This window comes from Mirounga angustirostris, unplaced genomic scaffold (assembly GCF_029215605.1).
Source record: "Mirounga angustirostris isolate CCGP_5_RB_7025 unplaced genomic scaffold, mMirAng1.0.hap1 SCAF_9, whole genome shotgun sequence".
Lineage (NCBI taxonomy): Eukaryota > Metazoa > Chordata > Mammalia > Carnivora > Phocidae > Mirounga > Mirounga angustirostris.
In genome coordinates, this window is record NW_026991717.1 from 56,016,596 (window position 1) to 56,044,532 (window position 27,937).

At 37.7% G+C, this 27,937-nt stretch overlaps 2 protein-coding genes across 3 annotated transcripts in view; one reads left to right on the plus strand and one right to left on the minus strand.

Moving 5' to 3' along the window:
* The window catches only part of MYEF2 (myelin expression factor 2), a 34,256-nt gene extending 30,561 nt beyond the window's left edge, over positions 1-3,695 (plus strand). For both annotated transcript variants that reach the window (XM_045900135.3, XM_045900137.3), the window contains one exon: positions 144-3,695. In XM_045900135.3, the coding sequence (XP_045756091.1) occupies positions 144-307 (164 nt within the window). In that variant the 3' untranslated portion in view covers positions 308-3,695. The remainder of the gene's footprint in view (positions 1-143) is intronic.
* Positions 888-27,936, minus strand: SLC24A5 (solute carrier family 24 member 5). Its single transcript, XM_064570516.1, has 9 exons — positions 27,765-27,936; positions 26,875-27,054; positions 8,622-8,705; positions 8,420-8,523; positions 7,981-8,081; positions 6,003-6,286; positions 3,723-3,929; positions 1,706-1,807; positions 888-1,210 (listed from the first exon to the last, which is right to left on the minus strand). The coding sequence occupies exons 1-9, from the start codon at positions 27,883-27,885 to the stop codon at positions 888-890; spliced, it is 1,506 nt and encodes a 501-aa protein (XP_064426586.1). The 5' UTR covers positions 27,886-27,936.
* Position 27,937: the final 1 nt, after the last annotated feature.

The following is a 27,937-nucleotide window of genomic DNA, read 5'->3' on the forward strand; positions in this document are numbered from 1 at the left end:
GTTTATATGATGTGTTATTTTAAAATCATTAATATTTTTAGCCAGTTATTTATCATTTCATTGGCTATGAGGAATTTCAGACCTGTGCAGTGAAATGAAGCCCATTTAAACTGACTAGTAATTCTATAATTTTTCTTTTACAGGTCATGTAATGTTTGCCGAAATAAAAATGGAGAACGGAAAGTCAAAAGGCTGTGGAACGGTCAGATTTGACTCCCCAGAATCAGCTGAAAAAGCCTGCAGAATAATGAATGGCATAAAAATCAGTGGCAGAGAAATCGATGTTCGCTTGGATCGTAATGCATAATTTTAAACCACGGTTGGAACATTCTTACATCTGTTTTGCTGAATCTCCTAGTAAAAAGTCACTTTTTTAGTAATACTGTATGCTTACAAAAGCTGTAAAAATGAACTCTTAAAACTCCCACCAGCTTTTAACAGTATAGTGTTAAATATACTGTGATTTTTGTTAATCTCAAGTTTGGGTTTTTAAAGACAGCAAGTCGGTCATTCAGTTTAAATGAATGGTTATACTGTTTTTAATGAAATAAGCCATTTTCTTGTTGTTACTTTCAGTACTACATAGTGGGATTTGTTTGTTCAAGTTTCCTCAGCTTTTATCAGCTTACTGTAAGGTAAAACATAGATGATTTTTTCCAAACTTACGTTTTATATATGTAATTGTCCTTGAAAAGAGAGGGCTCAGACAAATTAGGATGTGATTTTGGCTGGTTTTAAATTACTTTTCTTCGGTGATAAAGCATTATTGTAAGTAAGTTTTAGATTCTAAAGTTCAGGGTATTTTTTATTTCACTTAAATGAAGAAATGGAGTTTTCCTTCTCTTCCCTCTCCCATCATTCACATTTTCCACATAACACTATTAATATTAACCTCCACAGCCCCTTATTTTATTATTTCCAATGATTCCAAGTTCATATAGAACTGATAACGTGGCAATCCCCAAGTATAATAACAGGCAGACTACTCCCAGCTTTCTGTCTAGTTTCCAGCCATTGAAGTGAACTGCTGAAAAAAGAAAAATAATCGAAATGTTGAGAGCGATGGTTATGTAAGTTAGTCCTCTGCTGTTCACTTCTATAGGAGCTGATGCATTTATAAATGCAGTTTTAATAAACCATGGGACACCTAGGCACAGCATATCAAACACATTGGATCCCACGATGTTAGACATAGCCATATCTCCTTTGCCTGCAAAAAAAAAGCATGTTGTTAAAATGTGCGCACCAATACTGTATTTTATTAATAAGCTTCATAAAAAAAACACTGGAAAGTTTTTTTATTTGTTGGTTTTGGAGAATTGTTATATCAGGGCAAAAGTCTTACTGAATTTGTATTTTTTAATTTGGGTGGGTTAGTATTTAAAGTCTTAACATTTATTTAATAATAATTATCTTTATTTATTAAACCATTTTTCAATAAGGTCTGTAGATTACTTTGTTGCTTTCATTCTAATTTAATACGGTTAATTACAATTTGATGCACATTTTAGATAAATATTATTTGGGGGATTAGATTTAGTGAAATTACTCTGCTATTAAAAGTAAATCCTTCTTTTGAGTCACTCTTTTTTTTCTTCAAAGTATGTTAACTGAGGAAATAAGTATTTTTAAAGGTACCTTTGCTCAGTGTATTTCAGCCAGGCTTGAAGAATGGGCATTGCAGCTTGAGGGACCTAGCTCTTACCTTTTCTTGCAACCAGTACACTTGCAATCGTGTCTGGCAGACTTGTTCCTGCTGCTAATAAAGTAAGGCCCATTACTGTATCTGGAATTTCTAATGTCTCCCCTGTAATAAACAGAGATACTTCAAGTTGCAAATCTTATAGATTCAATGACCATTCTCTGCAGTTACTTCAGATATTTCCTTCCTGAACAAAAAGAAAATAGGCACATTTAGCTTTTACAACCAATATGTACTTAGATTTTACCTAGCAAAATATTTGAATAAGATTGGTAAATTGGTTAGCCCAGGTAGCACAAATTTTTAATGACAGATATCTAAAGATATTTAATAGAATTCTACTAAGGAGTAATTCCCCTACCTGGCATGCTTACAGAAGGTTTAGATGTTCACTGTTATCTCATCAAGGCTGTTGCTTAATATATGCTGAGACTGGTCATTTTCTGCCTTTCAAACTATTTTCTTAAAGTGGTCAGAATTAAGCAAACTGTTTATAGCTATTTTTAACCTGTAAATGTGTTAATATGGTACACATTTTTTAAGTCGTACTTTGGTGATCTATCTTAAACACAGGAAAACAAAAATAGGGTTCTACTTGAGTCTTCCTAACATTATGGTCCTGTTCTGTTAAATTTGGTATCAGTTCAACTTTTTCAGAAATATGTTCATTCTGGGAAACAATCAGAGGGAAGTTAAAAAAAAAAAGTACATGTAACTGCTCTTTTAATGTTGTGATTGAAAATTTACTTTAGAATCTTCTTTTTTTTTCTTAAGATGTCAATTAAAAGAACTTTAGCTGTTTATTGCATGCTTTATATATTGATATTGGAATTGGAATTGGTTGTTAATTTTTGTTACTGGTTTGCCAGAGGTCATGTGTACATAAATAACACTAGTAGTATTTATCATCTTGGGGGCTATTCTATGATCTGTTACTTGATTTTGTTCTTTTCCTGATTTCCTATTGTGAAATATATTCTGGCTGAGAAAATTTAGAGAGATTTAATATGCAAGCTAATTGGACTTCTTCATCTTTCTCATTAAAAAGAATATTCTGCTTTCTTGCTAGTATGCTATTCTAAGTCACATATTAATTTGTGAAAAGTCAGGGATCAGCAACCTTTTTTTTGTAAAGGGCCAAGTAGTAACTACTTTAGGCTATGCAGGCTTGTATGGTTTCTGTTGCAGATATTCACCTCGGCCACTGTAGTGTGAAAGCATCCGTAGATAACATATAAATGAATTACATGAACGGGCATGATTATGTTTAGTAAAACTTCACTAGCGATAACAGGAGACCTGGTCATTTGGTCACACAGGCCATAGTTTGCTCACCTCTGATCACCTCTGATGTGTCCATTCAGGTTAACCTTTTTGAGAGAAATTCTTGTTTGTTTGTTTTTTTTCCTATGTTTGTATTCAGTTTTTCCTCCTGGAGTCCTGTGGGACTAGAGCTGATTATGGCCAAGCAGTAATATTTAAATTTTAATCATGAAGGTAGTAGAGACCTAAATTGAAATTTTATTTTATGCCCTTTTCACCCATTTCATAGTTTGTTTATATGTCCATATTAAAAAGCAAAATGAAATGCAATCCAGTTAAACAGTGAGCATACATTGTTTTCTTAAAATGCTGGCCTCTTGCTATATTTTTCATTATGGAATGGATTTCAATATAAAAAGTATGTTGTGGACCCCATACGATGTGATTTAATTATTAGAGCAATAGGAAGAAATCCTGTGTGTTTGATTTCATTTATAAGAAGATCCCATGACTTGTAACTCTGGGCTGTATAATATTGAGAATATAGTTGATATGTAATATGCAACTTACAAACCCTGAATGATCTTGTTGGTATATTAATATTTAATCTTTTTGTAAGTAGTGCTTCTCTTTGGTCTTTGCTGAAAGAAAAATTTCCTCCGTAGCTAGACTACTTTTAGTGAATATATGCAGTTTGTTCTTCAATAAAACTGATTATTTTCTTTTTAAATTGTGCTCTTATACTAAAGATACATACCAGTTATTGTGACCATCCAAACCAGGATATATGTAAATGCAGATATCCATAGTGCTGACATGAAAAATGTTATCACAAAATAATTTTTCCAAAACTTTCTTCTACAATCTGGTGTGGTTAGAAAAAGTAAGGTAATAATAGGAAGGGATAGTACCCAAAAAATTCTTTTGAAGTCTGCTTCAGGCATGTTGAAAACACTTGGTGGATCTGTTGAGGAAAAAATAAATGATTTTGAGTTTTCTCAAATGGCCAGTTAAGTTGGAAATGTCCATTTAGAAAGCTATATTGAAATAAATTAGCTGTATCAGTTTTTAAGAAGCTATTTAAAACATCTGAATACCTCATTACTGATATTGCTGGCAAAAAGAAACTAATTGAGACTTTAGGGCAGACAGTATAAAATGTGATACTCAGTGTTTCTTGATTTGGGGCCTTAAATCCATCAAAATATCTTGGCTCATTCACTAAATATATTAGATGTAATGTTTATGAAGTGTCAGTTGGACTTCTCTTGGTTTTCTACAATGTGGATGGTGTTTAGTAACTTTTTTTTGCTTATGGGATTAACCTGGCTTCTACCTATTTATAGCTATTATAGTTGTCTCTGTTCCCCAGTATTGATGATGTTTCTAGCCTGCCCTGTATGTCAGATAATGCATACTTAGGAAGTATAAAATAATTACAGCATAATCTTTTTGTGAAGTTGAATATTCCATTCTAATTCTCATTGTAAGTGAATTTTGGAGGCTTGCTTCATTTTTTTTTTCTTATATTAGTTTCCCAGATTTGGAATTCACTACAGTTCTTAGGAAGAACCTTTAAGAAAATAGGAGCTAGCGTGGAATCTACAGTGTAACTTACAAAACTTGAGTATATTCCTTTATACATTTGTTTTACTAAATTAATGGAAGACAGCAATATATTGGATAAAAATAAGCGTTCACTTCAAAATTATTCAAAATTTGCATGGCATTTACAAAAGAATGTACCCATATATTGGATCAAATTACAACTAATGCTAGTAAAATAACTCATGAAAAAAATTTGCCAAGCCTCAGCCAATGGGCCACTAAGTAAATTTTAGATATAATCTCAGTGTAATGAAAAAATTTAGAGTGGTTCTTTTGAATTTCTTGTTATAAAATTTAACTTGGCAATATATACCACTTGCACTTGAAAGGCTAAAAACTATAATTTTTGTAAGAAGGGAAAAAGTCTTGTTTTAAAATTTTTTTAGGTAGTAAAAGAATAACTTTCCTTCCTAATGTACTTAGATAAATTTAGAATCTGTTTCATACAACCACTTTGTAAAAAACTAACACATAAATTTTTATTTCTGGCCATAGATGAATTTGACTTCTACTAAATATCTAAATGTTTTGCTACTGCTTCAGATGACATGTTTAAAACTCAGCTTTTCTTTTTTCCCACACCAGCCCTTTTTCCTAAATTCCAACTTTTTGTAAGTGGTGTTCACATTTTCTCAATCAATCACGAACAAAGCCTCAGAATTTTCTCTGCTCCCTTTTCTGGCCCCAGATAGTCCTTCTGTTGCCTCGTCTTGGTGGTGCTTCCTCTGCATTGTCTTTTTTATTCCTACTTTTCTTCACTCTGTCTAGGCATCGACCAAACACATCAGCTGTTTTAGTAGCCTCTGACAGACCTCCATTTCTTTTATCCTCTAATTTCCCTGCTTCATAAACCTGCAGAGACTTGTATACTAGCATTTAAGACTCTTCCTATCCTATTCTTTCCTATCTATCTTTTCTCTGCTTCCTTACTGTGTACATTCTGTGCTCCAGGTATGCAAATACTTGCATAGGCCTTTTGCTAATATTAATTCCTTAGCATCAATTTATAGAGTATACTTTACTCTTACTTCTACATCATTTACATAATAGACTGCTGTAGCTGTTACTTATTGGTCATAAATCACGTCATCAGCTAAAATCTGATTAATTCTATTAATTCTAGGCTCAGTTTAAATGCTCCCTTCTCTGTGATAATCTTTTCTATGTAGCCATCAAATTTTATACAATCTGTCCCATTTAGGAACTACAATTACACTTTTCTCTTTATAGTACTTAAACCTTCATATTTTAGCTATTTTCTTTTTTTCCGTATAGCATTGGAAGCTTCTTAAGGATAGGGACCACCTCTTGATCATTTCTGACTCTCCCCAGGATCTTTTACATAAGTGTATATAGTAATTGCTGAATTGAAATGAGATTAAGTTTTTCTAGTGAATAGACTTAATAGTGGGCATGATGTGCTTCTTACCTTCAGAAACCTGACTAAGATCGTGTAAACTTAAAGGAAGCTGAGAGTAGCCAGACTCTTCATGAAATATCCCACTGTCAGTTCTTGATTGCCGATGGATGAATGGCTGACCCTCATCTTCCCACCCCATCAGTGGCTGTTGTTCACTTCTCTCCTCCATAGCTTCAGCAAGACAGGTGCAGCAAGGACTGAATTTCTTTATAATATATTGGTTAATTTTAATGTCAAAACACAGCACCAAAACATATAATCCATATATCAAAAGCAGCAAAGTTCCTTCATACCTATAAATTAAAGAAATTTGTTTTAAAATTAAAAATAAAAGTTTTTTTTTTTTTTTTAGGGTTGATAGCTTTTGGGCAGTATCTGCTTAATAATTTTCCAGCAATAGAACAAGCAAAGAACATTTCTAGGTGTATTTTGGTTTTATAGATGTGTCCTAACTTGGTTACAGCGTTAACTATAAATTTATTGATAAAAGCTTGACAGTCCTTTTTATATTTCAAATAAAACCAAGAATTATAAACTCATTGTCTTCATTTACAGATTCTTTATAAACGGTAGGCATGAACAGTGCTTTGAAAATAATTGTAGATTTTTCAGAGTAAAAGTTAATGAATAGTGATGGGCATTCTCCATCTCAGTTCATTGGCAGCATCCATTCCCCAAAATATATAGTAATTATAAAAGAATATAGTATCTGTTAGTTCATTTCAACTGTGTCTATTCAAATCTGGTATAAGAATTTTGTGTAAAATATTCAGATATATGAGACTTTGGGACTTTTCAGTTTACAGAGATTTTTTTTTTTTAATTTTGATGTAACCGAATTTGACTTGTATTCGCAAGAAAATGAGGATAATCCTAAAAATAAAAGTATACCTTAGGCACTGAGAACTGTTGCCCTATGCTTTGGTTTCCTAAAGAGTTATGATTAGCTAATATCATTGATTTGAACCTGTCATTTACCTTTTATTTTATAAATAAAATTTTGGGAAATAGACCAGGTTTTAGGAAGATTCATTTAGAAATTTTTCTCCCTGCTAGATTTTAAGTTTCTTATTAGCAGATATTTTGCAGGGTTGCTAAGTTGTAGTCCTCCAGAAAGGTGCCATTTATATTGTTTTCTATTTTTCTGGTATCCTCTGGCATAGTGCAATGCACAGCCTCTGTGGCTGTGCATTGTACATTCCTCTCTATCCCTCATGATTCCTAGCATAGTGTTAAACACCTCATAGATACCTGGTTCTTATTAGTTGAAAAAGTTATTTGCTGTCCACTGAGTCACCCTCTTTCATTTTCTTGCAACAGCAAGATGCTGGGAGGTTACGAAGAAAGCAAACAATTGTTAATACCTAAATATTGTTGATCCTTAGAGGAAGAAAGCTGTAATTCCTCTTGCTAAATGAACATCAGAGAAAAAGTTAGAAGAATCTGAAGATTTTATTTTTTATTATGTTAATCACTGTACATTACATCATGAGTTTTTGATGCAGTGTTCCATGATTCATTGTTTGTGCATAACACCCAGGGCTCCATTCAAGAATCTGAAGATTTTAAAATTTACTTCCTCCATCATTTCTCTCCAGTCTTGTGACCATGACCACGTCTAACCAAGGCAAGGTAAACAACCCAATAAAGGAAAGACCCAACTGTTGGGTCTTTAATGGACAACAGAAGGGGAGACTTTCTGAACAGGCGGTGGGATGAAGGAAGGTTGGTAATATCCAGTGATTAGTGAGACAAGGAGACTGACATGACTGTAGAACTTTCAAAGAAGGGAAAACCCAACCAGCAGCTGTGATGAGGAAGTTAGCTCAGAGGCATATGGGGAAATGGTGCAGAAGTAGCAGGTAATTGAGAACTCAGTGACTGAAATAACATTTCTGAAAAAGACACATTGCCAAACCATTGGAATTTCATAAAATCCTCTCTGTAATTGTGTTTTACATAAGAGTAATGATTATTTCAAGCTTACCAGTAAACTTGGTTGTCAAATATTATGCCAAGAACTGCAGCTACACTAATTGCATATGCTGCACAGTCTCTGAATAGGGGCCAACATGATAGCGTTGAGACCTGTAAAATGATAATTCACTGTTTCCATTACACTGTAACTTCGAGCACATGCTTAGCGTAATACTGAAAATTGTATGTTTGTAGCTAAATATTGTTATCTTTTGCATTTTGCTTAGAGACAAAGGAATTTTAAGAAAAATTGTGTTTCAAAGCCTATTAGGTTTTCATAAATTTGACCAAGAGCTATTTGTGGGTTAACTTTAAATGGAATACATGTTTTTCTACTGATTAATAAATTTGATTGAACACATTACTAGTGCCTTGTTTGTTCTAGACTAGAAACAGTTTTTATAGTTTGTCAAAACAATAAATGTGTTGAATGAAGTTTTCTTACATACCACGTTAGATAGCAAGCCACAAGCTGCACAGATGCCAAAGAGGTTATACATTGCAGATCCAAGGATGGTGCTAATGCCGATATCTCCCTTTGTGATAAATACACCTATGAGCGAGGTAATTGCTAAGTTAGTGTTACTAGACTTGAAGAACAGAAGAGAAAAGCACATTGAGTAAGCAGAAAATATAAGGAGCAATATTTACCCAGGAAAGCAGTAACTAACTCAGGAGCTGAACTACCGGCTGCCATAAAAGTTGCACCTGCAACATCCTGAGACAATCCAAGGGCTGAAGACAAACGAAATTCTGTTAAAGTGGCAAATGAAAGGGTATGTCTCTATACCTGAATATTCAAATCTACAGCTTCACAGAAAAGCAGTGATGGTGACTTAAACTGGAAAAATAAAACATGCAGGTTAAAAAAATTAGAGGAATCCAATGCCTTGCTTTCTCTCTGAATTCATTACTTAATGTTTTGGTAGAAAGGGAGAGAAGGCCATGGACTACTGGAACTATGCTGTGACTCGGTATTGTGAATGCCAAGATACGGGATTTTGTAGGAGCCAGAAAAGATTCCTTTCTAGCTGTCTGGCTTGTAGGTGTATAGTGACAGCATAAGTTCTCTAAAGTGACACTGTCAACAGTACTTCAATAGGAGTTGGGAAAGTGAAGTCTTTCAGGAGTCATAATCCAATTTGAAAGAGGAGGAAAAAGTGAATATTGGTAGTTTTTAGGACCTGTAAGTGAACCTGAATTAAGGAGCTTATTCACAAATTAGCAATGTCAACCTTGTCAAAACAAATGAGAGGAAATTGGTTAACGAGGAACCAAAAAGATTTATTATTGTATAATTAAAATCTATTGATTTAAAACAAAAAACCATTAAGACTTTGCTCTAGAATAGGAAATATAAGAAAATACTACTATTCAAATAGTTTGTGTATATCCCCCAGACTTACAAGCGTGCAAATCCATTATCTTCAGTGATTGCTGGGATGAGAATCTTAAGAAACTTTTGGCTCTTTCAATTTTAGAGCTAAGGCATCTACTATGGAAAGGAAGAGAAAGCCATGTTGAAACCTTGCTTTGGGGAGGCCAAGACAGGTTGCATCAGAAATCCCCAACCGGGCTTTACTGGTACACTAAAAAGTAGCATGCTTTTTTATTCTTGGTGTGGCAGATTGTATTTTACAAAGATGGCTATGATTTTTGCATCCATGTGATTTTCCAGAACCTTTCCATTTCCTGCCTCCCCCCCACCCCGAAAGAGTTTATGTGTCCTCCTGTGACTGCTTTGACTAACAGAATATGGTGGAGCCAGAATATTTCTGAGGCTGGGACATGAAAGGTGACAAAACTTCCTCATGGTTCTCTCTCTAGGGACCTTTGCTTTAGAGCCCTAAGCCACCACATAAAACTCCAACTTCCATTGAACTCCTGTGCTGGAGATAGCTCATGAAGAGCCCATACAGAAATAGAGATGCCTGATGCACCCTTACTATTTCAGCCCCCCAAATTTTGAATTTCCCCGTCCCAGGCACCAGACATGTGAAAGGGAGGAAGGTGTCAGATAATTCCAGCCATCTAACTATCACTGCATGAGAGACCTCAAGCCGAGCTACCAGCCGAGCCTGGTAAACCCTCAAAGCTGTGAAAGGTAATACGGTGATTGTTGTTTTACCACTAGTTTTGGGGTAATTGGTTAAGCAGCTGTTGATAACTGGACACCTGGCTATTATTCACTGAATTTGTTACACTTTCTGAGTACCTACTATGCCAGATGCTTTTTTAAGTGCTAAGAATACGGCAGAAAAAACAAATGTTTCTGCTCTTGTGGAACTTGAATGAAAAGAAACAGACAAGATAAGCAAAATATGTATTGTGTTAGATTTTTGATGTTACTATTGGAATTGTTTGGGGTTGCCATGAACCACACTCGTACGAGCCAGTGAATTTAACTGATAAATACTCTATGTGTTGTGACCACTCCACCAACCGGTTATTCTGCTGTTTCTCTCCCTCTCCTCAGGCCTCCCTATTTCCTGAAAATAGGCCAATGAATAACCCTACCATGGCATCTAAATGTTCAAGTGGAAGGAAGAGCTGCACATCTCTCACTTTAAATCAAAAGCTGGAAATGATTAAGCTTAGTGAGGAAGGCTTGTTGAAAGCAGAGATGAGCCAAAAGTTAGGCCTCTTATGTCAAACAGCTAGCCAAGTTGTAAATGCAAAGGAAAAGTTCTTGAAGGAAATTAGAAGTGCTACCCCAGTGAACACACAGAAGGTAAGAAAGTGAAAACAACCTTATTGCTGAGATGGAGGAAATTTCAATGGTCTGAATAGAAGATTGAGCCAGACACAACATTCCTTTAAGCCAAAGTGTAATCCACAAAGCCCTAACTCTCTCTAATTCTATGAAGGCTGAGAGAGGTGAAGAAGCTGCAGAAGAAAAGTTTGAGGCTACCAGAGGTGGTTCATGTGATTTAAGGAAAGAAGCCACCTCCATGTCATAAAAGAGCGAGGTGAAGCTGCAAGTGCTAATGTAGAAGCTGCAGCAAGTTATCCAGAAGATTTAGCTCATTAATGAAGGTGGCTCCACTAAACAACAGGTTTTCCATGCAGACAAAACAGTGTTCTATTGGAGGAAGATGCCATCTAGGACTTTCATAACTAGGGAGAAGTCAAAGCCCGGCCTCAAGACTTCAAAAACAGGTTGACTCTCTTGTTAGGAGCTCATGCAGCTGGTGACTTGAAGTTGAAGTCAATGCTCATTGACCATTCTGAAAATCCTAGGGCCCTTAAGAATGATGCTAAATCTACTCTGCCTGTGCTCTAGCAATCCTAGATGGCAGCACATTTATTTACAACATGGTTTACTGTATATTTTATGCCCACTGGTAAGACCTGCTGCTCAGAAAAAAGATTCCTTTCAAAATCTGTTCATTGGCAATGCACCTGGTCACCCAAGGGCTCTGATGGAGATATACGAGATGACTGTTGTTTTCATGCTAACACAGCATTCGTTCTGTAGCCCCATGGGTCAGGAAATAATTTCAACTTTCAAGTCTTATTATTTAAGAAATATATTTTGTAAGACTATAGCTGCCATAGATAATGATTCCTCTGATGGATTTCAGCAAAGTTAATTGAAAACCTTCTGGAAAGGATTTGCCATTCTAGATGTCATTAAGAACATTCATGATTCATGGGAAGAGATCAAAATATCAACAGAACAGAACAGGACTATGGAAGAAGTTGATTCCAATCCTCATGGATGACTTGGATGACTTCTTCAGTGACTGCAGATGTGGTGGGAATAGCAAGAGAACTAGAATGAGAAGTGGAGCCTGAAGACATGCCTGAGTTGCTACAATCTCAGGATAAGACTGTAAAGGATGATGTGTTCCTGCTCTCGCTATCTCTCTCTCTATAAAAAGAAAAAAAAAAAAGACTGTAAAGGATGATAGGAGTTGCTTCTTATGGATGAGCAAAGAAAGTGGTTTCTTGAGATGGAATCTACTCCTGGTGAAGATGCTGTGAAGACTGTTAGAATGAAAACAGAGGATTTAGAGTATTGCATAAACTTAGTTGATAAAGAAGCAGCAGGGTTTGAGAGGATGGACTCCGAATTTGAAAGAAGTTGTAGTATGGGTAAACTGCTACCAAACAGCATCGCATGCTACAGAAAAATTGGTCATGAAAGGAAGAGTCCATCATTGTGGCAAAGGTCACTGTTGTCTTATTTTAAGAAATTGCCATAGCCACCCCAACCTTCAGCAACCACCATCCCAATCCGTCAGCAGCCATCAAAGCTGAGGCAGGACCCTCTACCAGCAAAAAGATGCACTGAAAGCTCAGATGATGGTTAGCATTTTTCTTAGCAAAATATTTTAAAATGAAAGTATGAACATTTTTTTAGTCATAATGCTATTGCACACCTAATACAAACATAATTTTATACGCACTGGGAAACCAAAACATTGATTTCACTCACTTTATTGTGGTGTTCGCTCTGTTGTGGTGGTCTGGAACCAAACCTGCGACATCTGAGGTGTGCCTGTATCTAGGGTAAGAGTGCTCTAGGCAGGAGTGAGTGCCAAGATTCCATGGTGGAGGCTATCCTGTGTGTTCAAGAAAGAGGAAAAGGCTGGTGTGTCTGGAATAAAGAGTGTGAAGGGATGGCAGAAGGGGATAAGGTAATAGGTGGCCAGATCATGTAAGACTTGTGAATCCTAGCAAGGATTTTAGCCTTTATTTTGAAAGATATGGGAAATGCTTGGGTAGGCATCCACATACTTCCTGTCAATGATACCAGCCCTGGTCATCTTTTTTATCATGGGGTTTTTTGGTCTCAGAGACCAGCTGTAGGCTGAGCCATTTTGCCACCTGTTAAGTGTCTCTTGTGAAAAATCCTCTTAGGAGAGTTGGAATGATCCCTCACTATTTGCCTTTGGTCATGTTGCTTGGTGAACATGTTGCAGTGATGAATGAAGCGAGAGAAGTAATGTTTTGTGGAACATATTTCATAACATTTCTTTTGCTGGTTAGAGTATCTATCTATCTATCTATCTATCTATCTATCTATCTATCTATCTATCCATCCATCCATCCATCCATCCATCCATCCATCCATCCATCTATCCCTGTGATGGCATATTACTCTGTGAATAACTTTTTTCATTTTGGGAATGATATAAGTAATATCTTACATTCATGGTATACAACTCACTTTCATGTACATAATTTAATCATCTCAATTATTCTCAGGTATGAGTGGTGGTATTTCCATTTTACAGTTGAAGACACAGGTCCAGGGAGTTAAGTATCTCAGGTACATGGATAGTAAGGATCTTCAGTGTGAGGAGTTAGGGCATACAGCCTGAGTCTGTTGTTTCTAAATCCAATGCTATTTCTATTTTACTGCAGAAACCCAATGTAAAAATGGCACTCAGGCAGGCCAATTATAACATGATGGGTAACTGAGTTATTTTATTCCCTGTTTTTTGGCGTGGGCATATAACTGCCTCCATTCTAGTCTTTCCTAGGGGAACTAATAGTTACCAGGCGTCAGGGGTACTTAGGAAGTTTTCCAGCATATTTCAGAGGATGTATCAACTGAGTGATATTGGATATTGGATTATCATGAATTCTCTAATCAGATCAGGGCCTGATAATATGTGGATGAAGTTGATAAGAACAATATGCTTTATTTTGAACTAAATGTCCAAACTCGGTGCAGCTGAAGAGTGAATGACCAATCTTTGCTTAATGCTAGCTGAAGAATGTTTCATTAGAAAAGTTCAGTCTCAGGAGGGAAAAGGTGATCTACTGAGCTGTTTGTTGCAAGGTAGAAAAATACGTGGCCCTTCTGAACACTTCCACTATCAAAAGGCAGTAACAATAAAGCTTGTTGCTGTTCACTGGGCTCTAATTGAGTTATGAAAGGAAAGATTCTATAAAGATGGATGTATAATGCTTCAAAGATATTTTAACAAGTTATATCTTAAGGTTCTAAGAATATTTTGTAAAATGGTTTATACCTTTGAACTTTAGAATAGACTGACTTTGTCTTCGCTGACCTTTGGGTAGCATTTCTCTCTGCTATAGTTTATTATTAAAGATAAATTGTTCTGTTTTTTTTCCCCCCAGAGCTATTACTTTTTTCCTCTTTACTTCTCTAAAGGAATAATCACATTTCCCTCAGGATATAGGAGAACTGTTCAAGGTGAATTTTCTTCATAGGTTTAGATATCATTACATTGTTTATATAAAGTGCAACTTTATGATAATGAGCTGTGGTCCATGGGGACCACGACTTAGACCAAAACTCATCAGGCTTTTTCTTAAGCATATTCTCTTCTCTGATGCCATGTTGAAAAGCTTGTAACAGTTTTTGAAAACTCTCTTCTGGGAATATAATATAGTAGGAAGAACTTTAAACTAAAATGGAGACCTGTATTCTGGCCCTGCCCTAATATGAGACTTCAGACAAGTCATTCAGACAAGCCTTGTGTTTTGCCATCTGTACAATGGAGCATTGGATGACACGATCTTTGAAGTATCTTCTAATTTTATCAGTTTTTATCAAAATGTAGGATATGGATTCTATGCTTTTAGACTCTATACCATTTTTTATTGTTAAATTTATTTTACTAAAACCCCCTACATTATTGAAAATTTAGGAGATAGAGTGGAAATATAGAATGGGAAGAGTCACTTACATGTTTACCATTGTGTTTTAACCACTGCTATCATTTTAATGTATTTCCAGCCGTTTTCATGATGCATATTTTAATAGAGTTATAAGCATAAACTATATATATGTAATTTGGCATCCTCTGGCACAATTTTAGAAGGTCCCCAGTGATAGCAAATTTTCATGTTTTGTAAATGGATTAGAGTTTTGGAACCAATCAAAGGTCATTCACACCCAATCTCATGACTAGGATGGTAATCATCTTGTCTAGTTTTATTTTGGGTCCAATAGGAAGTGTGACAGCAAACTGATGTTTTTTATGATTTACAAAACTGGTTCTGACATTAATTTCAAATGTATTTTTAGAAAAATTTTGAGTAAAGCTTTAGCATTATTGGAATAAATGCCTAGCTTCTCAATGCACAATATATATATATATTCTGTGATGTTTTTAACAATAAATACAAACATTTTGAGTTCTTTATAGTTACTCATCTCATATTTTGTCTGAGCCAAGATGGAATGAATTCTAAAACCCTATATAATATATATTATAATATATATGTAATACATAATATAATGCTTTTAAAGTAATTCCAGTTAAGAGGACTCCCACAAACCCCCAGTCTAATGCCTATAATATTATAGTGAATTTCCAACTGCCCTAACCCTATCATATAACACATGCACAAGACATTTTATCTCCAAACCTCAAAATTACCTCAGTTTTGGCTCCATAACTTGCCCAAGGTCATATAGGTAGTAATTGCAGAGATGGGATGGCACCTAGCTCTTTTTTACTACAAAAAGCTACTCTTTCAGTTATCCATGTAGGTAAAGTGAAGAGATTAATGCATAGCTATTATTATTATTATTATTATTATTATTATTATTATTATTATTATTATTGCCTGTTTCTGCAATTGCAGACTACCCAGGTAATACCCAGATGACTGGGTACTTATTTAGATCCATATACCTGGGGTAGATTTAGATGCAATCCAAGGGAATCACAAGGAAGATCAGAGGGAAAAGAAAAACAAAGAGGATGAAAATGCTCTTGAGAGAAGGATGAGTGCCCTTGTGTCAGGGAGGAAGCACTATTCTTAGACTCTTTGTTCTTTGGGAAGGCTTTGCCTCTGTAAATTTCATGAGGATTAAGAATCAAACAATCCCCTGAAACTGTAGGCTATCCAAATGCCATACTCACGGAATTATTCAACTCCCTTTCAATTTTACCAATTTAGAACCAATTCTACCTGGAATTAAAACTTTCATTTCTTTCTTATTGTCTATTTCTGAGACATAACTTTGAAATTGAACATGGGCAAACATTAGTTCAAAGCAGAGTGAATAAAAATAAACTTTTAATCGAAAATTAAATATTTTATTTAAGTATGTTTCCCCAACATGTTATTAAGATCATTTTCACTTAAGACATAACATACCTCAAAGGATCAGCATGATGGAGGAATTAGCGCTTCTGAGTAGTATATTGGTGTAACATTTAAAAAGAAACATGTCTTAGCCAGCTTATGGTAGACTTTGGGCTGTATTGAGTGACCAGTCTTAAAGGGTTCTCAGTTTTCTATGTAGTTAGCTTGGAAAAAGGTAAAGAAAGCTGCTCTAAACAGTGGTTAAATAACTTGAAGAGATCCCCATTACCTATCAAAAGGATACATAAAAAGGATTTATTTTGGCTTTATACTGAACTTCTGTTGTTTCTAAAATTGGACTGCTTATAGAGATGTGAGGTAATAGTCCTATTTGGGCTATCAGTTAATATGGTTTATATTATATTTTTAATTTATATAAATATAAAATATTAATATTTATTTTAATGAAATATACTTTAAAGATTTTTTTAAACAAGAAAAGATTGCTAAAGATAGAATAAAATGGTATGGATTTTAATGTAAAAGAAGTAAAAGGAACTCTAAACAGAATATTCCAAAGAGGTATCATTTAAAGTTGTCACATGGATTATTAGATCAAAGAGTGGGTTTCATAAACTTACTTCCTAGCTTGTGAAGGTAGTACTTGCTTTTATTTGCCTTAAACTTCATGTTCAGGCTCTAGCAGATGCTCCCTAGATTTGGTATTTGCCCGAAACATATTCATATTGACTTTGATCACTCACCTTCTGCACTTCCATCTTTGCTGAGTAAAGGATTATAGTTTTTGTAGTCTATTCTTATGTAATAATGAATATTTAGTGAATGTTTACTATGTTCTAGGTTGTTGTGTAAGCTTATATTTAGTTTAGTTATATTTCCTCCTGTACATAGGCACAGAGTTCTATAAGCTGTCTCCGTCTCCGTTTCTCTGTCACCCACATGCCGCAGTGTGTCCACCAAGTACGGGTCTAGGGTCTAGAGGAGCACAGCTGGTGGGGATAAGGGAGCTCCCTTAAGTTTATTCTTTACCCCATTACCTCTAGCTCCTTTGATCTCAGATAATATTCCACCTCTGATGACGCCTTCTAACCCCTTCCCCTGAATCCTCATCCTATTCCCCAATTCAGAAACTAGGTCTTATCTCCAAAGGTAAAATGCTCTGGACAACTAGAGTGTGATTTTTTTTTTTTTAAATATTTTATTTATTTATTTATTTATTTATTTGAGAGAGAGAGAGAGAGAAACAGCATGAGAGGGGATAGGGTCAGAGGGAGAAGCAGGCTCTCTGCCGAGCCGGGAGCCCGATGTGGGACTCGATCCCAGGACTCCAGGATCATGACCTGAGCCGAAGGCAGTCGCTTAACCAACTGAGCCACCCAGGCGCCCCATAGAGTGTGATTTTTATTCCTTCTATGATGTAGAATTAATTTCACTTCATTCCTCTATGTTCAAAGAATCATCATTAGCCTCCTTTCCTATAGAATCTAAATGGATGTGAAAGAAGATAGGATTAGAGGAAGAGGGTATAGCAACAGCATTTTCTCATATGAGTGCTACACAGTTAAGATGACAGCAAAATGTCTCAGGTTGTCTAACAGAGGTATGTATTGATGATGGGGTGGGGAGAAAGTCTGTGTGACTTCTGTGATCATGAGTAGGTCAAGGAGAAAGCCGAGATCCTTGCTGGAAGAAGCCTCAGGTGGTGGTGGCTCTAGAAGAAATTGCCAGATCAACATAGATAGTTACAGACAGAAAAAGGGCCCAGCCAGGGTATCAGCAAGAGGCTCTACCTTCTACCACCACCTGCTCATCCTCTCCACGGAGACTCCAGCCCTGAGGCTCTTCTAGTCTTCATCTTGCTAAAGACCCTTCTGCTGACCAAACGAACCACTGTTTTGACTTGAGGAGGGGGTAATGGGGTGATGGGGCTGGGGTGGGCCAGTGTCCTGCCAATTCACCCATCATGTTCTAGGCTGAGACTCAGAGCATGCACCCTACATGCATCATTGCATCATACATGATGATTAGGTCCTGTAGTACCATTCTATGAGCTCATGGACATCCTAGACAAAATGCTTAGGCTTCAGAGTCTAATTATTGCACTGTGGGCAAGTATTTATAACATTAATTTACAACCTCCAAAAGGTTGCTGAAAGTCTAAACTGATTTTTTTTTTTTAAAGCAATTCAGTAGATTCTGTTTATTTTGTAGCATACTTCCTCCATAGTAACAACAGGTGTTTGATGTTTTTTGTTTTGTTTTGTTTTTTTGTCAAAATTCCAGTGCCCTTGGGAGGAAAGCACCACTTAAGGCTATTTAAATAGAACGGTTCTTCTGAAGCAACCATATTATGGCAGTTAAGCTCAAACAAAGACGTGTAAAATTATATCATACAGCAATTGAGAACATTCTTGGAGGTTGGCATTAGAGAGAGCAAGCTCTGCAGGGTCCAGGCTGTGTAGTCTTTTTTTTAAAGATTTAGAGAGAGAGCACAAGCGGGGGGTGGGGATGGGGGGGAGAGAGAGCACAAGCGGGGGGAGGGGAGAGGGAGAGAATCTTTCAAGCAGACCTCCCTTGCTAATTGAGGAGCCTGACTCGGGGCTCAATCCCACAATCCATGAAATCATGACCTGACCTGAAACCAAGAGTCAGACACTTAACCAACTGAGCCACCCAGGTGCCCCCAGGCTGTGTAATCTTAAGTAATTAGTTATCATCTGAGCTTTAGTTTTCTTATCAGTAAAGCCAATTTATAGTCCTGACTTGGTAGGGTTTTTGTGAAGACTAAATGAAACCATCTCTGTTTAATTTAGAACAATGCTTGGTCTTCTATAATTGTTTTATGATAAATAGCTAATAAATAAATATATAAATAAATAATAACACTCCAGCACATTGTGGAATGCTTCAGTAAACTGTTTTCAAGATTATATTAATCCTTATTAGTTGACAAAATGGGGGGAATTATTACAACTCAATGCTCATCAAAGAACTATGGGGAAATGGGAAGCATTTGCAGACTTCTCTGAAGCCAGTTTCTGTGGCTGTAAACAAATTCCAGGGAAATTGTTTTTTATTGCTGATGTCCTAATTTGGATGAGACTATGCTAGACCTTGAGCAGAGAAATGACAGAATTAGTTTATAGGCACTTAAAAAAATGAATCGAGCCAGCACTATTTCTATCTCATTTTGTTGCCAGTTATTTTCAGTACTCAAGACCAGGGTCAATTCCTAGCAGCTGAAGATTTAGCAGCAGCATGGGCATCCATCAATCACACATGTGATATTGTGATTTATAAGAAATATATATTTGGGGCGCCTGGATGGCTCAGTTGGTTAAGCGACTGCCTTCGTCTCAGGTCATGATCCTGGAGTCCTGTGATTGAGTCCGCATCGGGCTCCCTGCTCGGCAGGGAGTCTGCTTCTCCCTCTGACCCTCCTCCCTCTCATGCTCTCTGTCTCTCATTCTCTCTGTCTCAAATAAATAAATAAAATCTTAAAAAAAAAAAAAGAAATATGTATTTGGTCATTCAGGTGACCAAAATATATTTCTCATATATATTTGGTCTTCAACTGCAGTTACTGACTTAGGCTTCCTAAACCCCTGGAATTTCCTAAGTATTGAGAGTGATGAAGGCATCTTTTGTTATGTTAACAAGGTGACTTTTGGACCCCACCTAAGAACCAACCCTGTAATTAGAGGGTTAGAACTTTCAGTCTCACCCCTGACCTCTAGGAAGGAGAGAGGGACTGACTGAAGGTTGAATCCATTGCCAGTGGTCAATGATTTAGTCAATCATGCCTATGTAATGAAGCTTCCATCAAACCCAAAAGGACCCTTCTGGAGAGTTCCTAGCTTGGTGAACACGTGGAGGTGCAAGGACAGTGGAAGCTCCACGCCCTATCCTCATACCTTGCCCCATAAATCTCTTCCATCTGGCTATTATGTCATTTTATAAATATATAATTATATATGTATTTATATATTATATTTATTTATATTTATATATATTTTACATACAAATATATATATCTTTTCCCATAAACCAGTAATCTAGTAAGTAAAATGTTTCTCTGTGTTCTGTGAGCCACTCTAGCAAATTAATTGAACCCAAGGAGGAGGTTGTGGGAACCTCTGATAGACAGCCAGTTGGCCAGAAGTTAGGGTAACAACCTGGGCTTATGACTGGTGTCTGAAACCCAGGGAAGGGTCTATTGGAACCCCCAATCTATAGCTAGTTATTCAGAAGCACAGGCTTGCAACTGGCATCTGAAGTGGGGCGTGGGAGAGCAGTCTTATAGGCCTGAGCCCTTAACCTGTGAAAGTTGATGCTATTTCCAGGTAAATACTGTCAGAATTGAATTGATTCCTTGGACACCCTGCTAGTGTCTGAGCATTGCTTTTGCTGGTGTGGGGACCCCCCGTCCCCTGACCCCCCATGCATATACATTGGAATTGGGCTCAGAACCTATTTAGTTTAGTGTCAGTGAAGTGGGATTTGCTAGAATGACCCTGGCTCACAGAAACATTTGGTTTGGGAAAAGAAAAGGTGAAAGGACAGGGGATCAGGAACCTTTGATTTCTGGGTGGCCATGTGGTCACCCATGGTATGGAGCAGCAGCTGTGCTGTGGTCAGCTACTAAAGGTAAAAGTTACTAAAGGTAAAAGTTACCACCAGGAATTTAGAGATGGATCCAAGTCCTGTGGTTGATTCACTTGATGCATAAGGAAATGCAAAGTATAAGAAAAAGGCAAAATTTTCTACCCCTTGATTATTGTTAACTGTAAATGCTAAACTAAAAGTAAATGAGGATGCCTGATCAGACCTTGATGTCTCAGATTTCAGTGAGTCTGAGCATCGACTGCTAGCCTCAGAGCTGCCCAGCAAGGGGAGAACTATGCAGGGGTAACAGAAAGTACTTCTAAGACCTTTGGTTACCAAGAAGGTCGTCAATAGGGAGGAACAGCAAAACCAAGAAACCAGTGAAACCAGAGGGTATAGTGTGAAAGAACGGTTTCATTTTGTGGATTGGTATCAGCAGCTTCCGGAGGAACCTTTCCTGAGGGGATGGATTGTGAGGGTGATTTGGAGGCTGTGTCTTGTTTTGAATGCTGCAGAGTGAAAGAGCATGTTTGGGTTGATAATGGGACATACAGCTAGCTCACTATGGAAAAATTACAGATGGCTATATGCCCAATTTTCCCTATAAATAACAAGTGGAACATCCCAGATGAAGCCGTTGATAATGTTTTATATGTAAGCCATGTGGGATTGGCTTTATGAAGATTAGGATATTCACCCACTGAATACGTCCATTACGCATGTCATGATAAATGCTGTGGTTAAGGGGGCCCTCATGAGCACCCCATATAACCTTATTGTTGCAAAATGGAAAAACAGGGAATCTTTATCAAATGTGCTGAGCTTCCTTCCCCTCCTGGGTCTTACAGATGCTAATAAAAACATTAGGTTAATTAATAAGAAAATGGGAAGAGGCCAAGGAGAGAGTCAAGGGACTGTTTCCAAGAAGGTGAATGAAAATTTCTAGAAGATTATTAAGAAATACATTAACAAAGCAAATATTGAAAGGGGCAAAACAAAGGAATCAAGGAAAAGTGGTGGGACTTGTCCCAGTAGGGTGGAAATCTTTATGGTTATTAGGCAATGGGATGAATAAAGCAGAAATTGATGGAGTTAAATGTTTCAATGCAGCGTTACCTAAGGTCGGTGGACGTGTGGGACCCACTATTGGTCACCCAACATTAAAGGACCCCAAACACATCCGCTCTATTTACCCCTGTCTGGAGAAATTTTAAAGACTGGAAGGTAGAGATTACTATGAGGAAGTGGACCAGCAACCACTTGGGGCAGTGGTTAGGCAGATGAATCAAATTTAAGGTTGACAGAGGGGAGAGGGTCCCTTGGGTCGATCCCTCACTGAGGACCTTATGTGCAAGAGTGGATAAACTGGGCAGTGGGTGGAGAAGAGTAGTTTCCAGGGCAGTGGCCAATGGCCTGGTGATATGGTCAGATTAGAAAGGCAATAGAAACCTGGGTACTAAAGATGTGCCCATATAAGACATAACCCTGTGGAAATCACTATGAAAATTTGAAAGGTGCGTTAAAGTAGAAGCATATAAGAAGAATGCTCTTCCAAGTTTGGAAGGTGATTGAAATAAGTAGATATCCCAGTGTGCTCCTTTGAGATGGCAGCCTGGGTCCATGAAATGAGTAGACAGGGGGGTCTGCAGCAGTGCAAAGATGGGCTGAATCCAGACACATTCTTTGTGCACCCTCTGAAGCACAAAATGCCAATAAGAGCTGTTCTACCTGCTATCAAGAGAGACGGAGACCGCAGAGGGCTATGTGGCAGATTCCCTGGTGGGAAGGTCCTGAACATAGCTGGCAAGTGAGACTGATGCTGGTAGCCTTCGGGGGCTACAAATGGGTCCTGACAGGAGTATTCACTGCCTCTGGACTGGGCTTTGCTTCTCTGGTATTAGATGGCAAATGCTCAAAATACTATAAAAGAACAGCTGCAGAAGATAAGTGCACGGATTTGGATTACTGACCATTTCTTCAGACCAAGGAGCACATTTTGCTGCCCATGGGCATAGAGATAAGTTTGATAAAGAATTGGAGTGGGTGATTGAAACACTGGTTATTGAAAATGGGGGAAGAAAAAGGCACGGAGAGCTGGCTCACCAGCCATCATGAGTGTTTGCTCACCCTCCACATGCGGAGTCCTGAGGGGTGGCCCCACTCGGTAGCTTCCTGTTTTCTGGTGGATCTGGGCAAGAGTGGGAGGGGAAGCTGTTGGTATTCTTTCTCCCTCACATTGCCTCAACTTCTGTTTTGTTTCCCAGCCCTCCCACCCCCCACCCCCACTAGATGCAGGGGTCCCAGGACCAAGGCTGCAGCTACAAGGGCTGGAAGCAGGGAGAATGGCTAAGCCAGAAACTGACCATGTCTTTAACCTTTCTGCCACAATTCCTGAGAGCCTGGTGGGATAGGGTGTACCTTCACCCCCTCTGTCAAGTTGGGATTAGTAGTGAATTCAGCTCTATTGCTTCTGGTAAAAATAGCTCACTAGTTGTGCACCTAGTGTGGCCTTCACTGTCTGATCTGGAATGGGCTGAGGGAGAGGCGCTTGCTGGTATTGCTGCCTGCGATCTAGACCAGCACAATGGACTGGGTAGTTACCAACGACTGAATGAGAGTCTAGTAATAGGCCAGTGTCTTTGGACTGCCATGATTGTTTTGCCATAAGGGGGATATGTGTGTGAAGACCAGGAAGTGGGCTGTGATATTGTGGTTTATAAAAAATATATATTTGGTTTTCGTCCATGGTTTCTGGCTCACAGCTCCCAAAAGCCCGGGAAATTCCTAAGTACAGAGAGTGATAAAGGTGCCTTTTGTTATGTTAATGAGGTATATTTTGGACACCATCTGAGCATGGCTGCTGGTTGCCAAGGGAACAAATCATGTGATTAGAGGGTGGGAACTTTTAGTCCCACCCCCTGGCCTCCAGAGAAAGGAAAAAGGAGAGGGGCTGGAGGCTGAATCAGTTGCCAGTGGTCAATGACGTAATCACTAATGCTTAGGTGATGAAGCCTCCCCAAGCAAAAAAGATGGGATTTGGAGAGCTGGGAGAGTGATGTGTCTGCAGAGGGCATGGAAGCTCTGCTCCCTTTCCTCATACCTTGCCCCATGCATCTCTTCCCTCTGACTGTTCCTGAGTGATATCCTTTTATAATAAACTAGTAATCTAATCATTGATTAGATTATTTTGAAGTAGCAATCTAAATTTTAATGCAGTTTCTGCTGCAGGCCTAGAAAAGTTATTTATTTACACCCAAGACAATTTTTTTATAAACAAGATTCTTGATGAACTTATTCTTTTAGTCAAGTTATTGTTTGGAAATGTGAAAAACATTTTTTGACTATTTTCTAGGACGAGAAATTTTCAAGGTGGGACAAAGTAACTTGAATTTAAAATGTCCTAGTTTCTGTTTTGTTTTGTTTTTAAAGGTTTATTTATTTATCTTAGAGAAAGAGAGAGAGAATGTGTGAGCCTGAGGCAGGGGGTGGGGTTGAGAGGCGGAGAGAGAGGGAAAGAGAAACTTAAGCAGACTCCATGCAGAGCTTGGAGCCTGTTGGGGGACTCGATCTCACAACCCTGAGACCATGACCTAAGCTGAAACCAAGAGTCCGCCTGCTTAACTGACTGAACTACCCAGGCACCCCAGGGGCTCAGGTCATGGTCTCAGGGTCATGAGATCGAGCTCTGAGTCAGGCTCTGAGCTCAGCATGGGGTCTGCTTGGGATTCTCTCTCTCCCTCTCCCTCTGCCCCTCTCCTGCTCGAGCACTTCCTCTTTCTCTCTCTCTCTAACAAATAAATCTTAAAAAAATAAGATAAATAAAAATAAAATAAAATTTCTTAGTTTAATATAATTAACATGATCTATGTAGGTTTTCTAACTAAAGGTTCAGTCCTGGCACTAGGGTGAACAAATAATTATTACAACAGTAAAGAGTATAGAAGCGGATGTACATACACATAGATGAAAGAATTTAGTATGTGAAAATTGATCAACTTTCTGAAAAAATAGCATTGCATCCTATAGTAAAACAAATTCTTAGTGAAAGAAAGAAATGTAAAAAAAAGAAAGAGAGAAACTACAAGTAAAAGAAAATATGACAATTTTTCTGACCTGGGGATAAATGTCTTTCTAAGTATAAAACCAAAAGGAGAATCACAAAAAAAAATATTTATAAATTCACTTAAAAATATGTAAACTTCAATGTGATAAACACACAAAATACAAAAGCAAACAGCAAACTATGAAAAAGTATATGATATAAAAATTATATTAGGAAAAGGGTTAATATCCTTATGTGAGAAAAAAGAAGTCTTGGGAATCAATAAGAAAAAGACAAATCCCCTCCTGTCAGAACATGGGCAAAAAAAGCACAAAAGCAAAACCACAAATTTCAATAAAATGAAATGTTCAACCTCACAAATAATAAGATAAATACACATTTTATAAAATGAAGTTCCATTTTAAAGAAATTAGCAAAAATATTATGTTATTATTCATGGTTTTCTGGAATGGAAACTATCCCACATTCTGGAGGTTTAAGTTGGCACACCCTTTGTGAAGTGCATCTTTATCAAAAAATGATCAGAGAAGTTTGCAAAGGTTTTATGCAAGTATGGGCACAACATTGCTTGGAATAAAAAATAAAAAAAAGTCCAAAGAGATTAATAATTTTAAAAATTATGATACATTTCAACTGGGTATTTACTATGTATAAAACACAGTGTTAGGTACTTACATCATTTACAAAATCATGCTACCATTAAAAATCATGTTTTTGAAGAGTATTTAATAATATGGGAAAATGTGCAGAATAAAATATTATATGAGGAAGAAGAAAAAAACCTCAAACTGTATCTATAGCAAGCCCTAAAACCCTGAAAGGAAATAAACCAGATGCTGTGGGGATCTCTGGGTGATGAAGATGTAGGTGATTTTACTTTTTTCTTCTTTTTTTTCTTGCGTTTTATCAATCTAGGTAAAAATACTATGTTAAAGTAATTTAATCGGTATTATAGAAAAATATTAATGCCGTTGTAAAATGGAATGCCAATATAAAAATGACCATGTTTATACCTACTTGAGTTAAATCATAATAATTATAAAAAACTTATGCTGACCTGTTCTATGAATTTTTTTCTTTAAACAAATACGTGCTGAGAACCTCTGTGTTCTTGCCAGGTCCTGCTGTAGGTCTTAAGGATACTGCGATGGTGCAGTGAACAGGAGAGAAAATCAGGAGCATTTCAGCGGGGCCAGGGGCCTGCATGGCAAAGGGAGAGTTAATGTTCTAGCTCTCTCTCTCTCTGGGAAGAAATGCTAGCAGTGTGTGTTGGTGTGGGTGTGGGTGTGGTGGGAGGAGAGGATGCTGTTTCTGCGCAATCCTGTGAGCATGCAGTTGGAAACCTAACCCTTAACTTTGACATTCTCTGAGGTGAGCACGTTCAACCAACTGAACTAGCCAAGCTGGAGACAGACTGGGAACTTCTGCGGGCACTTTTGTTGTATAGGGCATGAATCATCATTGATATCCTGACTTTAAGGGACTGGGATACCAATGAAAGGTCTATGCTCAGGGTTCTGGGTGATATACATGGCTGAGGGGATGGAAGAGAGAGGCTTGGCCTGGCCAATCTTATTTTCAGAAACCAGTAACTGAGCTTAATGTTTAATAACTGAATTTACGATTATCTGATGCCTGAGGTCACTTTACATAGGATGCAGGACTTATTATTTATTTTTGGTTCATAAACATCAGTTAGTTTCCTTACTAGAATAAGGCTGAAAAAGGAAGGGGGTGGTGGGAAGAGAATAGTCCTTAATGTCATTTGTTTACCATCCATCTACCTTTAAAAAAATTACAATTTTAGAATAAAACTGAAAGAAAGTTTTTTAAAGTATAAAATGGCAAGCATTAGGAGTGCCTTGTCCTAGGAGTACACACCAAGTGCATATATGCAAAAACTTGGAACAGTTTACTAACAAGCTGCCAGCCGTATCGTAGCCAAAGAGTTTCTGGAGATAGTCTTTGTAATAATAATTGCTGGGTACCAATTTAAAGATGCCCTGCTGCCCATGAACTACCAAGAATAAACCACACGCAGGCCAGTTCCTTAAGGTAGGGCCCCGCAACACAGAAGTCTGTGCTCGGCAACCAGCTGAGATGGACAGAATTGTTTGCTGAGCTGTTTTAAAGACAGCCACATACATGGGACACCACTATTTCGGAAGCTTATAGGGGAGATTTCCAGCCACTTACATTCACTGATGATCTCCAGGGAGGGTAGGAAGTACTCGTCACAAACAATAGACACGGCCATGAACATGTAAAGGATAATTAGGAAGTAGAGGACAATGCCTCCATCCCAGCGCTCCTGTTTCGTGAAAAACCCTTCAGGAAATTCCAGTGATGGAGACGAAACACATTGAGTGCTATTTCCTGGTAAGGAAAAGAAGGTGAAAATCTGAAGTATGCTGGTGTAGCTGGTTCCAAGCCCACAAAAAGAGATTCCTTAAGAAAACTCCACGTGTGCCGTAACTGGGCGGAATTTTAAGAACCCTGGTGAAAATGTATAAAGCACTTTTGAATACGATGTAGAGCTTTGTAGAGCTTAAAAAAAAAAATCTTTGGGGCCTGAAAGAGGAGCTTTAATGAAATAAGCTGATGAGAGTGAAAAAATTAAAAAAAAAAATCATGAAATCACTCTTCCTTGTCTCCTTTATTTCTAAAAGGGAATTCTGAACCCCTCTTCCTTCTCAAAGAGAAACCGTATCTCTGATGAGAAAGATTCCTAATATCTGTACAATTTCATTTTCCCATTTCAGAGCCCAAGCTGCCCACAGGCCTGCGAAGAATCCTCCACTGTTGCAGAGAGAATTTCTAAAATGAAAGAAGATTTTTTTTTTCATGATAAGTCTCCAACAATAAAAAACTGGAGACTCGCCTGCTTCATGAAGTCTGTGAATCCTTTCTGAACTATCTTTGAGAACTTATGAGGGATCAAAAGTGTTTGATATTCTTCCAAATGCTAATAGTCAGAGGAGGAAGCATAAGCCGAAGTGAGTCAAGGGAGAATTTTCCTCTCCCTTTGTCCCTTCATCCATACGTGGCATCAGCGGCAGGGACGGCTGACCCCAGTGTCCACCTACCTGTGGCCCTTGGGAGACGCTGGGGCAGGGAGGCGCCTGGGGGAGGCAAGCGTGCGGTAGCCCAGAGGATGCCGAGGAGCAGAGCCCTTCTTGCCCACCGTTGGCCCCCTTCGGTCTGCATTTCTGCTGTGCTCTTACTGCGGAGCGCTGCTTGGGGAAGGGGGAAAGGAAGG

What these genes read in the sequence shown, in the direction of transcription:
- SLC24A5 (XM_064570516.1), bottom strand. Translation starts at nt 27,885, where the DNA reads ATGCAGACCGAAGGGGGCCAACGGTGGGCAAGAAGGGCTCTGCTCCTC. An exon ending in GTGGCTTGCTATCTAACGTG is followed by an intron (nt 8,082 to 8,419) that starts GTATGTAAGAAA and finishes ATCATTTTACAG; the next exon opens with GTCTCAACGCTATCATGTTG. An exon ending in TTTGACAACCAAGTTTACTG is followed by an intron (nt 6,287 to 7,980) that starts GTAAGCTTGAAA and finishes TTTAATTTATAG; the next exon opens with GTATGAAGGAACTTTGCTGC.